At 40.9% G+C, this 16,030-nt stretch overlaps 1 protein-coding gene across 6 annotated transcripts in view; it reads right to left on the bottom strand.

Annotated features, from left to right (window-relative positions):
• The window catches only part of bsna (bassoon presynaptic cytomatrix protein a), a 118,466-nt gene that overhangs the window by 23,877 nt on the left and 78,559 nt on the right, over positions 1-16,030 (bottom strand). For all 6 annotated transcript variants that reach the window (XR_001659074.1, XR_001659075.1, XR_001659076.1 and 3 more), the window contains 2 exons: positions 8,727-9,185; positions 1,385-6,745 (listed from right to left, as the gene is read on the bottom strand). Coding sequence is in view for 1 of the 6 variants with exons in the window: in XM_007575138.2 (XP_007575200.2) it covers positions 1,385-6,745; positions 8,727-9,185 (5,820 nt within the window). In the remaining 5 variants the exon portion in view is untranslated. The remainder of the gene's footprint in view (positions 1-1,384; positions 6,746-8,726; positions 9,186-16,030) is intronic.

Raw genomic sequence — 16,030 nt, 5'->3', positions numbered from 1 at the left:
GAATAGATAGACAAACAAAAGAGAGATACAAAAGGCCATGATTTAGTTGTAATTAAGATAACTGGTTTTCAAAAATGCAAAGCAAGATTCTCAAAAGCAAATGTGACATGAAGCTCTTATGCTGATGGATTAGCTAAAGAATGGTTCCACGTTAGTCAGAGAACTGAAGCGCAACTGAAACAAAGTGCAGCATGTACTGGTAATTCTTACCAGTTTTGTAACAATGCTCATATTAAATATTTGAAGCATTTTCTGTGCAGCTCAAATGATTGGTGCGGGAGAAGGGGTTAGGCTTTTGTTCCTATCGTATGTTATGAAATGCATATTAATCAAACATTCATTTTATAGTTCATTCTCAGTCTCATTAGGGGGGCTTCACCTGTTTTACAGAGTTAACTTGAAAGAGTTTCAACTGCTTGTTCTAACAAAAAGAAGAAAATGCTTATGTTAGCTCTTTGTTGTTATTTTGAAAAACATATTTAACATTTTATTAAATGAAATTAGGAATTAATTTAAATATGCTCTTAAATGTTAACTTACTTAACTCAGAACAAATTAAAAATGTGACAGGAGTTCAGGCTCATCAGTATCTGATAGACATATACATACAACGGACACATAGGCGGAATCCCATTTCCACAGTGTGACTTACTATCGTTTTACTGACTGTGAGCCAAGAGGAACAGAGATCTTCTTAAACAATTTTCACATTTTAAGAAACATGCTTCGAAACATAGGGGTCTAAGTTGAGCTTGCATTCAAAAATATAGAGTAAAAATAGAGTATTTTAATCATTAAAGTCATTTTATATACTGGTCCAGGAAAACAATTTAATCTTTCAACAGCCAACGCAGAAAAAACTCTGCAATCTCTATTTAGATCAATTCCACTGTTATTACTGTTGTTCTTCCTAAGGTGTAAAAGCACCACGTCATATGAATCGTATGTACCAAAGGATCAGCAGGCGTAGACACCGGGGTAACACGAGGTAACGGGATTCAAATAACACAGAACAGCATGCAAAACATACAATTGTCACGTAGTAATTCAGGCTGGATGATTTCTGACTCAAAATAAATCAAGAGTTATTGCACAAGGAATTGTTTTTGTTTTCTTATATCAGTGTCTAATCAACAACTTGAAGGACTACTTAATATTCCTTTGAATACAAAAAAAATCTTTTGAAAGATAATTAAAAATGTCAACTTAGAAACATGCTGCGTTTAAATGATACACAAAATTGCTGGTTAATCAATTACTGATGTGAAATAGCAGAATCTTCACTTATGAAAACCACTTGAAAAATTATAAGACATTCAAATCAGGAAAATAACAAAAAAAAAAGACATCAACACCACTACATAACTCCTGATTTTCCCTATACCTGTTCCTTGATGTTCTGCAGCTCTTGTAACTCCCTCTGCACCAGAATTTGCTCCTTCTCCCTGTGAAACTTCAGCTCCATTCTTTCGCGCTCAAGCTCTTCTTGCAGTCGCAGCTGACGAAGTTTCTCTAACTCTACGCGCTCCCTCTCCATCTGCAGAAGCTGCTCCTGTTGTCGGTGAAGCCTCTCTGCCTCAGTTTCACCCTCTTTATGTATTGCACCAGGTGGAGGGAAAGGAGGGAGACCACATGGAACGGGCAAGCCAGTGGTGGGGACCGATGGGCCTGCAGCAGGCTGGGTGTAGCCTTGGGTTACTGCTGGACTTGAGGGTGGGTATACGTGAGCTGCAGGAGGAGGCTGTGGCTGCTGAGCCGTTGTCACTTGTTTCTGTTGTTGGGTGTTCAGATGTGTCTGGGACAGGTTTATTGGTTGCTGCTGCGGTTCGGTCAAAGTGACAAGCACTCCTTGTGCTGAAGTGACCTCTGCTGATGTCACTTTGGGACCTTTACCAAGGTAAACGGGTTCCTCCAGGGCTGTTGAGCTTGCGGTTGTCAAAGACATGGGCACAAGGGCTGAAGTTGATGCAGCAACAGTGATAGAGGCAATGGCTGAAGTTGTCTGAAGCAGACCTGGCGCTGGATAACGAAGTGGTACTTGTCCAGATAAGGGCATTCTTGGGCTTATGGGTAATCTGGTGAGACTGGCCAGTGGCACTGGTGTCATGTTGGGAGAAGCGTATGGCCTATAGACCCCTCTCAGTAGAGGTCGAAGTACAGATGCAGGTTGGGTGGTGATGGGAAGTGTTGAAGCTATTGGGGTCTGAATGGTGGAGTAAATCATTCCGTCAGATGACCTAATGGCAGCAGGGTACATGGCCCTCAGACTAGCCTGCCTGGCATTGATAAGATTCGTCAGAGCTTGATTTTGAGACATAGGCTTTCCATCTAATCCAAAGATCAGACTTTGCCTCATGCCAATGCCTGCTGCAAGTCTGGAGGCACCTGGTCCAGTACCTCTGCCTAAGCTGCCATACTGCAGCAAGTCTGGGTTGCTTCCATATCGGTCCATAGAATTAAGTGCGGCACACATTCGACTTATCTCCCTTGCAGTTGTAGCACTGTACTGAGCCAAGTTAGCTTCTTGGAAGCTTGCAATATCACGAGCAGAATAACCATAATCTGAACTGATGTTAGACAAGGAATTATATCGTCTTATCGGTAATGTTTGTGCTGAAATGTCTCCTCCATGACGTAAATCTGTGTAGGAACCGTACTGCATGCCCATATACCCTCCATAGCTCTGTTTCATAGCGGTTAAGTCCATGACAAGTTCACCAGCTTGTTGGAGGTGTGGTTCATATTTAGAGTGGTATGACTGTAAGCCGGCATCAGCAAGGTTGGTATCAGACATTGAAGGCTGAAGCCTACCAGGAAAAGGTAACGTGTAAGCCTTACGTGTGTCCATTGGGTACTCATGGTACCTTCCAGGTTGTCTTTCTTGATCTGATTCATCTGTAAGAGGTGGGGCAGACGGTGGCCTTATGCCCTCTTTCTCAGAGACACCAACACAACTTCCACCAAATGGCAGTCTGTAAACTACATCACAACAAGCTGGTTGGTCAGGTTTTATTTGGCCTCCTGTCAAATCCACTGCATCCTGTCCTTCTTCTACCTTCACAAGTTGAGTCAATGCCCTTACTGGCTCGGGCCCTCCATCCATTTGTACAACCATACTATGTGGTGATTTACCTCCCTGCATCAAACCAGGTGGGCTGGGCTTCCCTTTCAGCTCAACAGGACCAGTGCCGTAAAGCTCAGGATTAATGACTGGTGAAACAGCACTGACCACTGTAGATGCAGTACTAGTCTGGCTGACTAATAAATTTTTTTTAGCTAAAGGTGAGACCTGGCCTGTGAGGTTATACTTGGCTAGAACAGATGCCTGTTGTTGGTGCTGCTGCAGCTGATGGTGCTGTTGTAGCTGTTGCTCAAGGAGCTCTTGTTGTTTCTGCAGCTTCTCTTGTTGTTTTTGCAATTCTCTTTGTTGTATGCTGAGATCTTCCAATTTTGCATCAATTTTTGGAATGGAAGGGTCAGTTGGAGGAGAAATTGGTGATTTGTTCTGAGAAAGACACACCGCTGAGCCCATGCCCTGACCTAGATCTATTCGGTTTTGATGGGGATCACCATAAACCACTGGTTGTTTTAGCTGGGTCATAAACATGGAAGCAGCCACAGTGACACTCACAGTGGTAGGTGTGGTGGTCTCTTGTGTGTTCAAATTCATAATCAGTGGTTGTATGATTGTTGAATGCCTGGAACCTTCTGGTCCACCGTGGTATTTCCTGCTTTCTGTAGCTAAGGAAGTAAGGTCCATTCCCTGATCAGTCATAATAATGGGAGCTGAGTGGGTTGCAGTTCTTAGATCTACAACACTACCACCTTGGATCATATGGCCCTGCTCAACCCTTGAGGTTCCCGGGACTGTAGATATTCGGCAGAGGGAGATATTATCCATGGACACAGACCCTCTGGTGTATAAACCAGCAGTAGTGACCATGCTTGTCCCTACATTCACCTTCTCCACTCTTTGCGCTCTATAGAAGCTGTGTGTCGGTGACTGTTGATAAGGTGGTGTGTCCGGGGGGCTGCCGCATGGAGAGTAGCTATCAAATGTTGACTGACGGCTAAATCGAGTGGGTGAGGACAATGGAGAAGTTGCCGTGTTCACTGTCATTGGTCTAGTTGGACCTGGAGGTGGGGAGTATGGAGCCTCCTGGGAAGACTGTTGTCGATATAGCCTTGGGGAAATTGATCGATGTGCTGTTTGGGTTCCCTGAGCTATCACAGGTGATGTGGGCCCAGAACCAGCTGGCTCCATTCGCAGGGCTGAGTTGAAGGTCTGTGTGGAGAACTCAGCAGTAGACCTTCTGGAAGGAGAGCGAATAGGACTTTGTGGTGGTGGTGGTGATGGAGAGAGAGGAGGACTCGTGCTCCTGTAATAGGTAGTATACTTAGGAGAGCGTGGTTCAATAATCCTCTCAGCAGATGATGTCGAGCTGTCCCGCACTTGAACACCTCTTGTCTCCCCAATCCTTCTGGTGATTACTTCTCTTTGACTATAGGCCTGGGTAATCTCTGCAATCTTGCTACATACACTTGAGACTGTAGCTGAGGATGTGGCAAGACTCCCTGTGTGTCTGCGTGAGGTATCAGATTGGGTTGACGTCATAGTGTGGCTTGATCCTGTTTGGGAAATTGTTACTGCGTCTCTGGCATAAACCCCATAAGCTGCAATGGTGGTAGCAGCCACTGTTGGAGTTATGCCATTCTTTCCTGCTTGGCTTTTAATTCTGTCCTTGTGCCCATCCTTTGCGGTGAAGTGTTGGCTTACTCTCACGTCTGGTATTCGACCTCCACTCTCAGCAAAGGAGACAGGAGCTGAGACCTGAGTAGGACTTGTCCCCGGAGTTAACAGAGCATTGCTTTGCTCTAGTAGTTTAGCAAAGGCTGAGCCTGTGTCCAGCAGCTGCTTATCTGCAAAAGAACTCTCAATTTCAATCTCGACTTGCTCATTTGTGGCCTGTTGCATCTTAGTGATGTTCTGAGATGTTTGTCGGATTTCCTCATAAATGTCGTTTTCTATTTCCGCCGCTTCGTTGTCATATCCCGTTTGATCTTGTTCATAGTCATAGTCGTCGTCGTAGTTTTGTCCATTAATGTCCTCCTCATAGTACTGCCCATGTCGTTGTTGTTGCTGCTGCTGTAGCTTTTCTTGTTTTTGCAGCATCTCTGCTTTTCTCATCATTTCCTCGTAAACTTCCTCAGCACTCTTCAGAGGTTTGGAGGTTGTTGATGGAGCAGTGGTCGTCGTAGTTGAGGAAGATTTCTCTATAGGCGAATAGAGAGACATAAAAGTAGGCAGATTGTACTCACTGCCTGACTTGTAGATTTTGGACTCGTACCCCTCAGCCTCAGAGTCCAGACTTTGGGGGGAATATTCAGAAGCAGAGGACCGATGAAGCTCTTCCATCTCTGCTGCTTGTCTTAGCTCCTCCGTAGGGGAAGCGTCTTCAATTGGTGACAAATTACTAGGTGGTGTTTTGGATCTTTCTCGGCGTCTTTGGGCCCTCAGCTCCTCCTTATCCCTTTTGGTTTTCCGTGCTGTGCTTCTTATTCTCTGCTGTTCTACCTCTCTCATCTTCTCCTGCTCTCTCAGAAGCTCCTCTTCCTCTCTGAGTTCATCCTCTTCTGAGGAGTCTTCAATGGTCGGAAGCAGGGGGCCGTGAGACCGGTGGCGTGCTTTCCTCTGCTGCTTGGCCTCCTCCAGTCTTTGCCTCCTGCTTGGGCTACTGTCACTGTCTTCCTCCATTGATGAGATGGATGTTGGAGACTGTCCTGAACCATATGAGGATGAAGTTGGAGGTAAAGTTGAAGAATAGTCGCCCCTAGAACGCTCCTCTGGAGATCCGGTTAAGCTCTCCATTTCCAGCTCTGGCTCCCGGTCCAGGTTTAGATCATTTTCATTGCTCAGCTCCATATCTCGGCTGTAGCTGTTGGTGTTGTTGAGTTCAATGGTTTTGAAGCGCCTCAGCCCCCCTTGGGACGCCATCACATCTTCCTCCCCCTCCTCCACAGAACCCTTGTAGACATCGGCGGAGGTCTTGGTTTCTTCCTCAAAACTACTCGAGTGGTGCTGAAGCCGTCTCTTTTCTTTCCCTGAGTCAGAAATGATGTGCTTGTGGTGGCTTTTCTTCGGTTTCTGGTAGCCGTAACCTTCATCTTCCTCATCTTCGTCTTCCTCCATTTCCTCTTCCTCCTCCTCCTCGTTGTCCTCGTCAGCGCTCATCTCCATTATTTGCCTCCTCATGAACTCCTCGTCAGTCATCTCTGTTGGATCAGCCTCTTTTTCCTTTTCCTTCTTCTTCTTTTCTTTTCTCTCTTCCTTTCCGTCTTTCCGTTTACTCTCCCAGTCCCCGCCATCTTCCTCTTCCTCCAGTATATCCTCTAATTCCTCATCAGAATCATATGCATCTGGAGGAATTGAAAGGGAACGTGGTCGATGCTTTCCTCTGTCATCCAAGTCTCTGTCCCTGTGCTTTCTTCCCCTTCTGTCCGGCTTTTCCTCAGAGAGGCTTTTCTCCAGCAGTGGCCTCATCGAGCTCTCCAGCTTGGTGATTTCAGAGGGGCTTGGAGGAGAGCCTCGCCCACTGATTCCCCTCTCACTCAGCTTCATTTCCTCCTCTTGGATTAGACCTGTAATTTCACTGTGTGAGCTGGAGATCCCATCAGAGGAGTAGCCAGTGTCACTGAGACTCTGAGGGCTGCGTGACAAGTCATGGGTGCTGTTGTTTTTTGTGTCCTACAGAAAACAGAAACAAAGAAAGATCGCATTAGACGTGGTGAAATTTGGCTGTATTGTTTGGGTCAAAAGTAATAGAAATTTGACAATTTTGTTGACACATTTTTTTATATATATATAATTGAAATCTGTTTTTAGATGTAAAATAAGCTTAGTTTTTGGAGTATGGCAAAAAAACAAACAAAAACAAAACACGTTTTGCACAAAAAGCGTATTTATTGCAATGTCTAGAAGACTAAACTAATCAAATTATGATAGTGTATTAGGTCCACATTCAGTCTCTATCAACTGAATATTAACAATAAGTCTTAAAATATGATGACAACATTCTGGTATTCAGATTTCCTAAATAATTTGCAACTGGAAGCACCTCTGAACCCCACAACTAGAAAATAAAATTAAAGCCTTCTGTGAGCTTTCACTCATCTTTTTTCAAGCTCTTTATGACACATATATGGACATTTGGCACAACCAAACAGCAACTTATCAAAATAGAGTAATTTTGATTAATTGTATGAGCCTATTTGGATTTAAAAATGTTCTAAAAATGAATGAATACGCACAATAATAGAGCTGCAAAGAGAAAAGGAAAGAGGGCCCACAGGTTTTTTTTATATTCTACACGACGGGCGCTAAATGCCTTATGTATGGTATAAAAACTGGAGGTTTGCTCTCTCAATTGTTTTCAGATATGTACTTTTTTCCATTTATAAAATCTAAAATAGGTAATGAATGAACGTTTGAAAGATATTTTATTTGGTATGTGAAAAAACAACAAAAGATTATGCAAATGAGGTTGATATAAAATTACATGAGGGATGGTAGTTATTTTTGCTTTAGTACATATTCACATCACACAGTCAGTTAAAATACATGTTTTAAGTCTTTACACCTTTTTGGACATACAGCTCAAAATGAATAACACAAAACCACTGAAAGGTCAAATTTTGTGTGGATTTCTATGGCTACAAAAAGGCTTTAGTCACCCTTGTTAAAATGTCAGGTACTTATTTTGTAAAAATGAGAATGAAATAAAAATATTTGATTGCCTTTTTCCACCTTTAATAAGCTAAAAAAAGGTAAATGTGGTTTTTCTACAAGCCTATAGAACACATTATACATGCCAGGAGAATTTCTTTGCCAGGAAAGTTTCTTTCTTTTTCTAACCAGACACCCAAATAACACAAGAAATTGTCACAATGAGAAAAAAAAAACTTTACTTGACAAAAATTGCTGTAAATCATTTAGTTCTTTTCTAAAGAAATGCGTATATATGCATGTTAATCTGATAGTTAGAGACCTATAAGGCTGTTAGTATTTTCATGTTTTCAGTACATCTTTAAATACTGGATCATCTTACTTTTTACCATAATCATAACCTTCATGACCAAGAGAAAGAAAACCTAACAAAACATTCGCTCTACAGCTATACCCGCTAATAACAAACTGTGAGGAAACTTGGTTTTGCATTTCATTTCATCTCAATAGGAGAACAAGGCTGAACATCTTTTGGAGGGCTCTGACATTTCATAATGAGCTTAAATGAATTCATAACAGAGAGAAACAAAAAGGAAAATGACAAATATTCATGAGAGAATAATGGCCGAGATAAAGCCAAGGCAGAGAAGCTTTTTATTTTTTATTTTCATGATGCCAGAAAAACTTTAAAAAATATATTTTTTTTTATGTATAAAATAAGTTCACTTAAATGTATATTCCAAAATACACTATTGTGAGGTTTAAACCCTTAACAAAAATTACCTGCATTTTCAGGGGACTCTTTTTATAACTCAGAAGCTGGTGTAATTTAGTCAAGTCTTTTTTCTAAAGTTGGATCAGATATGTAGTGTATATATGACATGTATCCTGTCACGCTGACTATATCAGCATGGTCTCACGTTACTGTTTCTTCCTCCAGTACTTCAGTATTCAAACCTTTTTTTAAGCAAAGGAAAAAAAGAACAAAGAACGCCGAACTTACGTCATAGTGCCTAGACTTCTTAATTTCCTTTACTGGAGTGATCTGCTCCCCTTTCTTCTGTGAAGGTTTGGTCTCTTTGGCAGTTTGGTTCTCAGGCTCCGTCTTGGGCTTCTCCTCTGTTGGTTTTGTGGGTTTCTGGGCCTCAGTGGTTGGCACTGGCGCTGTGGCTGGCGTTGTGGTCTTGGTATCAGTGGGCTGTTTGGCCGGCGTGGGACCAGTAGGTCCACCGACGCCTGATCCCATCTGGGATTTTTGTCCCTGCGGCTGGACCGGTTTGGGTCCTTGCTGAGTGGTCGACTTGTGGACAGGGCTTTGCTGACTGGTCGGCGTCTGGTGACGAGGTGAGCCCATTGGTTGGTGCTTCGGGGAGGCATGGGGAACAGGAAGAGGAGGCTCATCCAGGCCGCCTCCAGACAACAGCCGCTGGGTCTGGCAGTTAAGACATAACCACTCTTTTTTCTGAAGGACACACAGAATAGAAAACAAAAGGCAAGTAATTAGTTTTTATTTCTAAATCATGAAATAGATACGCACACATACAGATACGCACACATACAGATGAGGGTTTTGTAGTTTTGACCAAGCATTTGGTCAAACTGTGACCCAGTTTAATGTCAGTGTTAATGACTTTATAGTAGGTTTTTACCTCATAGCGATGTGTACAGTATTCACTCTTTGATAGATAAAAACATCATAAGAAGAAAATATTTTAGACAGTGTTAAATAGTTTCAGGGCTGGACTTTGTCCAGGAAGCCCACCATGATTGGTCAGACATGATCTCTTCACATAATCATTAGAAATATTAGGAAATTGGTTACAAGGTGCAAAAAAGGAGTTGAATAAATATTTACACACACTCTTTCCTACAATAAAACTTATGTAATTTGCCAAAATTAAAACATTTTACACTTAGATTAGTCTTCTTCACTTATTATTATTATTATTTTTTGGTATCTTTTCCACTAACACGCACTGCACTCAGACTGGTTTCTGTGAAGATCTCATTTGAAAACAGAGCTGTCAGAACGATGGCAGGCTGAACTAATCTGACACAAGTTTCCAAAAGGCCAAGCCACTCTGACAGCTACACACTATTTTCATCCCATTAGCTTTTACTCACACCACTTCACAGACTGCTAAATGTTAGGAAGCTGCATCAAACTGACACAGAAAGAGCAGAAATGACTTCGAAGTAAACGCAGAACTAAACATTTAGCAGTCTTCGGTCGTGATTCTCATCGCTTGTCTGAAATGACATGCTCAAATAAAAGATGCAGTAGATAGTTGGCTGGGCTTAAAGCTAAACTGCTGCAATTAGAGGAAATGTTGGTTTTAAAAATTGTAATATATATATATATATATATATATATATATATATATATATATATATATATATATATATATATCACAAAAACACATCATAATTGTTTTCACTATTGATTAAAATTTGTATTACGCATCCGTCTGGTTGCCATGTAAATTCATACACATGAATGAATGAAATCTTTATTTTGAACATGTAAACAACAAATGTCAGACACACAAATAAAACTTTCAGACTGAAAATTTGTAAGAAAAACTCATTCCTTATGATTTCCTGCCCTCATTTGACTCTTGCAGTATGCACCTTATGCATTTCAACCTAACATATTTAGTTACAGTCTGTCAGGTTTAGTTGTAGTTTTGCATAAAAAAACAAATAACTATCTGTTCATCTTGGTTAAACTTTCTTTTCAGTGTCTCCAATGTCTTCTCACCCCCTCTCCCCCCCACTAGCACCATCTGTTTATTCTCTGTCTCTAACATTAGCTGTCCTATCCAGGACAGCTAATGTTATTTGGGGCAAGACAGAGGCTGTATTACCGACGTAATGAATAATTGATAGATGCAGCACTCTCTCTTCAACAGTTATCTACCATTGCTGCTGTTTTCCACCTGCTCTTTCTGTAACTCCCCTCTGATGCTCAGGCTTTTCTAAACGGCTCTGCGTCCTCCCGCGCCTCCTTTACCTCGGTCTCTCACCGAATCCTTTCGAGTGCTCATCTCTGATTAGGAGCCATTCTCAGACTCCCAATCCTTTAGAGCCCACCTTTGATAAGTGATGGTTTTGCCTGTGCAATATCACTAATTATGAGGAGACAGCCAAAGTAGTGATTACATTCTATGATTTTTATTGTTCAGCGACGCATTAAATTAATGGAAAACGATCAAAAAGAAGTGAACTGGCTGGAAAATCTATTTATGACACATAAACAATAAGAATAAAGTATCAGAAATGTGTACATTTGGGAGCATGGTTGAAAAAAAAACTGTCATTATTCTTTTAATAACTTTCCATCAAACTTATTTAAGATACAAAAAAACCACAAAACACTTAAAACTAGTAGTAACTCTTATTAATAAATTGCAAAAATATGATTACGCGGGTGTGTATGTCCAGTGCCGATCTGTCCAGTGGCTTCTCAAACTACTGCCGCCTTTTTTTGTTTGTTTTTTGCAACTGTTGTTTTTGTTTTGAAGCCAGCAGATAACGACACATATACCTGTTTGTGAGCAAGAAATATCCTGCAGAGTGCACCAGTGGTGTCCACTTAACCTACATGGCACAAACAATGTCAACAACGCTCCACATGTCAAGCTGCTACTTTCTTTTCATTTAGTGGCTTCGTGTCGTTAATTCGGGATCTACCTCTCCTCTCGCATTTGTTGGCTATTGCCATATTTTTATTCTCTCCTTTTAAATGCTTTTTGTGCTGCTAGTTTTCTGTTCGGTTATTTTCTTTTAGAGGATTTATACTGGCTCACAATCTGTCTCATTTGTAGGAATCTGTTCAACACAGTGAAACCATTAGAGTAAATGTAGAAAGAACACCGTTCCAAAGCCAGAAACAGGCCTGGAGAAGCACTGACCGGAAAAAATCAAGCAACGGAAACAGGAGTACAGTAAAACCAGAACCATGGAAATGAACAATGATGACAAGGATGTAAAGAAATTGCCTGGCGTTTAACTGCTAGGGAGGTGATTGACCGACATGGGAACGTGATCAGAGGAGCAGAAGGAATATGACTAATTAACACAAATGGATAGACACAAAACCATCTTCCTAAACCAAAATTAAAACAAATACACAAAGAAAAGTGAAAGTAAGGAACCATAAAACACAAAACAAACAGTAAACAATGCATAGAACAGTGTCGGTAACAAAGTTAAAATGACTGAAATAAAGACAATGTGACAACTAAAGCACAAAGACCAACAGATGATGACAACAGACACAATATCGCTCAACGATAACTCCAGTACGTGTCACTATGTGATGTCATCAGTCAGTTTTTGACTTTCTTTAATAATAAAAAAATCACATTTTATTGGATTCAGCAACCAGAAATTATTTTGGTATCTAAATGTTCCAAATAATAAAAACGTCACATGTTGCCGCATCTTTCCCAAAAGCATGTTGTAAAATTATTGGCTGATGTTTTGAAAACTTTTTTTTTTATAGTATCAGTGAAAAAGATAACTGACCAACACCAGCAGAAAAAGATCTTTATCAAACTGAAAAATAGGGGAAGTAGAGAAACTTTTCAATAAAGTCAGCCACTGAAAAAAATCAAAACACCAAAATATAATAAAAAAATATATATTTATACTGTCAACAGATCTCCATTAACTTTAATATTGTCTGACACTATTACATGTGCGTTGTGTACATTTATAGCCACCAGACCAGTTGCTATGGAAACGTCTTTCAACAGCACTAGTCTCCTATTAGGCTGATTCCTGTCTGAGTAACTCGTGTTTCCGTTCAGTTTAGGCACATTTTCATCTACAGTTTATCTCATTTCTCTTTTCGGCACACAGTCATTAGACTCCAATCTTCCCCTCCCTTCCATCTCCCTGTTTGTCACTCTCAGCCTCCTATTTTTTTTTATACCTCCAACAGAGTGAAGGGCTATTTTTACCCAGAATGCCATTGTTTTGCTTGAGCGCACACTTCCCTTGTGCTGGCTGATGCTTTAAGCAGTGCTCTGCTGCATAGCGCACACACACTCCGGCACAAGCACAAACACACATGTAGACACATGGCTCGCATCCATGTGTAAGTGCAGGTTGGAGCTCTCCAGAAGGAGGGAGGAGAAAAGGGAGAGGAGAGAGGTGGAGAGGAGCACCACCAGGGAGAGAGCAAAAGAAAAACTGCTGGGGTGAATGACGCCACGTGTGCACGCGGGTGCATGTGTGCACACGTTAAATGGGATGAGTCGCTGCTGAGTCTGGCTTGATCTGGAGACAAAAGAGGAAGATGAAGCAGGAAAAGGAGGAAGATGAAGAGAAGATCAGGGGGCAAACTGGAAAAGACAGGAGCCAGGTGCACCTGATGTCTCATAAGGAACCTGGTTGACGGCCCGATAATGTTCACCATCCACAAGTTTTAAGTTCTTCCACAGTTATTTCAAACAATGTATCGATTATAACATGTTCAGGAAGTTTAAACAGATAAAATATAGGTAGCACTTAGTTACAAAACACCTTGGAAAGGCGAGGCAAATGAGGTACGTTTCTCAAAACTCATCTCAGGCCTCTAACTTATCTAAAAAATAAACCCAGGAAAATGCAACATTCATTCATATCAATCACATCTATCAGTCCAGACATGCTCTGTTAGAGGAAAGTGAGTTATGCACAGTGACCTGGACGAGTAAACACACAAAACAAACGGGGATCATTTTGGAAAACAGAAAAAAAAAAAAAAAAGAAACTCATGGAGCACAGAAAGGAGGCGATGAATTAAAAGTATTGGAGGAAAAGGAGGTTGAGAAATGAATTAGCTCATGGGGAAGAGGGAGAATTACAGCAGAAGCTGTTCTGCCGGTTATATAACACAAACAGGTTTCATTTCCATTTCACAGATATTTAAAAAAAAATCTCCTCTCTCCATTTTATCAGCTCAACAGAGCCTCTTTAATTATGTAACCTTATTGTGAGAGGCAGAGCAGTGGAGGCCGTGCGTGCGTGCGTGCGTGCGTGCGTGCGTGCGTGCGTGCGTGCGTGTGTGTGTGTGACTGCAAACACATCCACATCCCCTCACTTCCAGGCGGGCACTCTTCACATAGACAACATAAAACCTACATATGGATGACGAGCCACTTCTTTACTCTTCTAACAGCACTGGTAGGAGGATCTCATTAGCATATGGTTTTTAGTTGAAAGTTGTCTCAGTTTATGTCTGTGATCATGAGATTTGGCTAAATATCCCCAGAGATGTTGGTACTTATTGCCAGAGCTACTTTTTTTTCCTTTTTTAAATATTTTGTCAAATTTTGTTGAAGTGCCTAAAACAGCTTCAGCAAAAAAAGAAAGTGGCCGAATGTATCAGTACGTGTTTGGCAATCAGACAGAATGATGTGTGGAAAAGAAGAAGTGGAAATCATTTCTGACAGAGAGTTGTGTGGAGGCAGCAGGCAGAGAGAAGAAGAGAAAAACAGAAGAGCTGTTTTTAATTATGTAAAGCACCTTGAAATGCCTTGATGCTGAAATGTGCTATACAAATAACATTTGATTGATTGATTGATTGATTGATTGATTGATTGATTGATTGATTGATTGATTGATTGATTGATAAGAAGAAGAAACTGTCTTTTGCAGTGAGCCCAAGGTTTTTTGTTGTTTGAAAAAGTTTTAGAAATTCAAGAAATTCAGCAAAGTGACTGAGAAAAACTGTAAGCCTATACAAAAAAAAAATAAAATAAAATTCAATTACATATTAAGGGGACTCAATTAAAAGGTGGATTGATTTCAATGCTTTTTACACATGGGTTGCTATGCGGAAAGAGCTTAAGAGCAGCTGGTTCAAATAACTTTCAATAAGAAGCGCTAAACTTCAGACACAGAGCCAGTGGCCAGCAGCTCCCATGGACTGGATGGAGGCTCATGCTGATTAAACTATACTTGAAAGGTTCTTCTGCCAGGACTCTCTCTCTCTGCAGCTCAGGGACAGAGAACAATCAGAGACTCCATGATGAAAAAGAAAAAAAAAAAAAAAAAGTTGAAATTGCTCCAGGACATCTGCCTTTGTGCCAGACAGAGACAAACCAAAGGCAGGCCGAAGTTTGTTTACGGTATGACCCATAAATCTGTCATGGGAGCTAATCGTAACAGGCTAAGTGTCTTATTGGGACTCACTAATACACACAGAAGTACACCAGTGAAACACAGGGGGAACATTCGCAGTGCGAGAGTGTGTCTCCCTGCAAAGACGCTGCGCTTGGATGTGTGTGTGTGAGAGAGAGAGAAGTGACTGCAGGGATCAGAGGATTTTTGACTTTTGCAGTAATGGGATGGCGGCTCGCCAGCAGCAGAGCTACAGCGGGGCCTGCTTATCTCATCACTGACTCAACAGGGAGCATGAAGACAGACAAGTCAACAAACTTCCACAAGTGCTTCAGAAAGCATGTGTTAGGAGGACCAGAACAAAACAAAGGCGCTCCATTAGGTCAAACCCACAGCTTAAAGTCAGACTCTACAGCTTCCCACATAAGTGATATCTCTCCGACTAATGTACAGTGTACTAACTATAAAATATACAACTGGCAGCCTTTTATGTCTTTTAATAGAAGGATTCTGTTTAAAGTCTAATGCAGAGTAGCTACTTATCTAAAGGTTAATAATCCATGAACAATTTTGCAGTAAAAAAGAGACGGATTATTTCCGGAGAACTAGGTGGGAGCAGAGAAGAGACTGAGAATAAGAACCTGCAGAGAAACGAAAGAACAGATGATTTCAAAACATGTTGAAAATGTCATTATGTTTGTGAAGGGGAATGGTCTTCTAGTATCGCAATCAGCTTCGTGTGATTTTTAAAAGGAAAAGTGTCTGACATGTTTCATCAAATGTAAATCAGGTTTAATTCAAATCCAATACTTTGAGTCACGGTGACACACTTTAATTCTATTTGTTGAAGGGATTTAATGATTTTTATGTTTGTTTGTTTTTTAATACTGCGGGTATTAAGTATTTGTCATGGTAACAGAACATTTTTTTCACAATACTTTATTGGTTTAGTCTTTCAAACTGTTAACCCCGACAAACAAAAAAACACTTGATCATGTTGGCGATAAAGCATTAACTTGATACTGGATTATCATTTACCTAATGCATCCTCGTTTTTCATTTTAAAATGCAGTAAAGGCAGAGCAGCAGCTTGACAGGATAATTAATACTGAACTCCTGTTATGCTATGCCACATTTTCCAAATGCTATTTGTAACGTTAAGTTAGCATTTTCTCTGTTTTGTTAACCGATATA

The sequence above is a fragment of the Poecilia formosa genome, unplaced genomic scaffold, assembly GCF_000485575.1.
Source record: "Poecilia formosa unplaced genomic scaffold, Poecilia_formosa-5.1.2 Scaffold370, whole genome shotgun sequence".
Taxonomy (NCBI): Eukaryota; Metazoa; Chordata; class Actinopteri; order Cyprinodontiformes; family Poeciliidae; genus Poecilia; species Poecilia formosa.
This window is presented reverse-complemented; position numbering and strand designations above follow the sequence as displayed.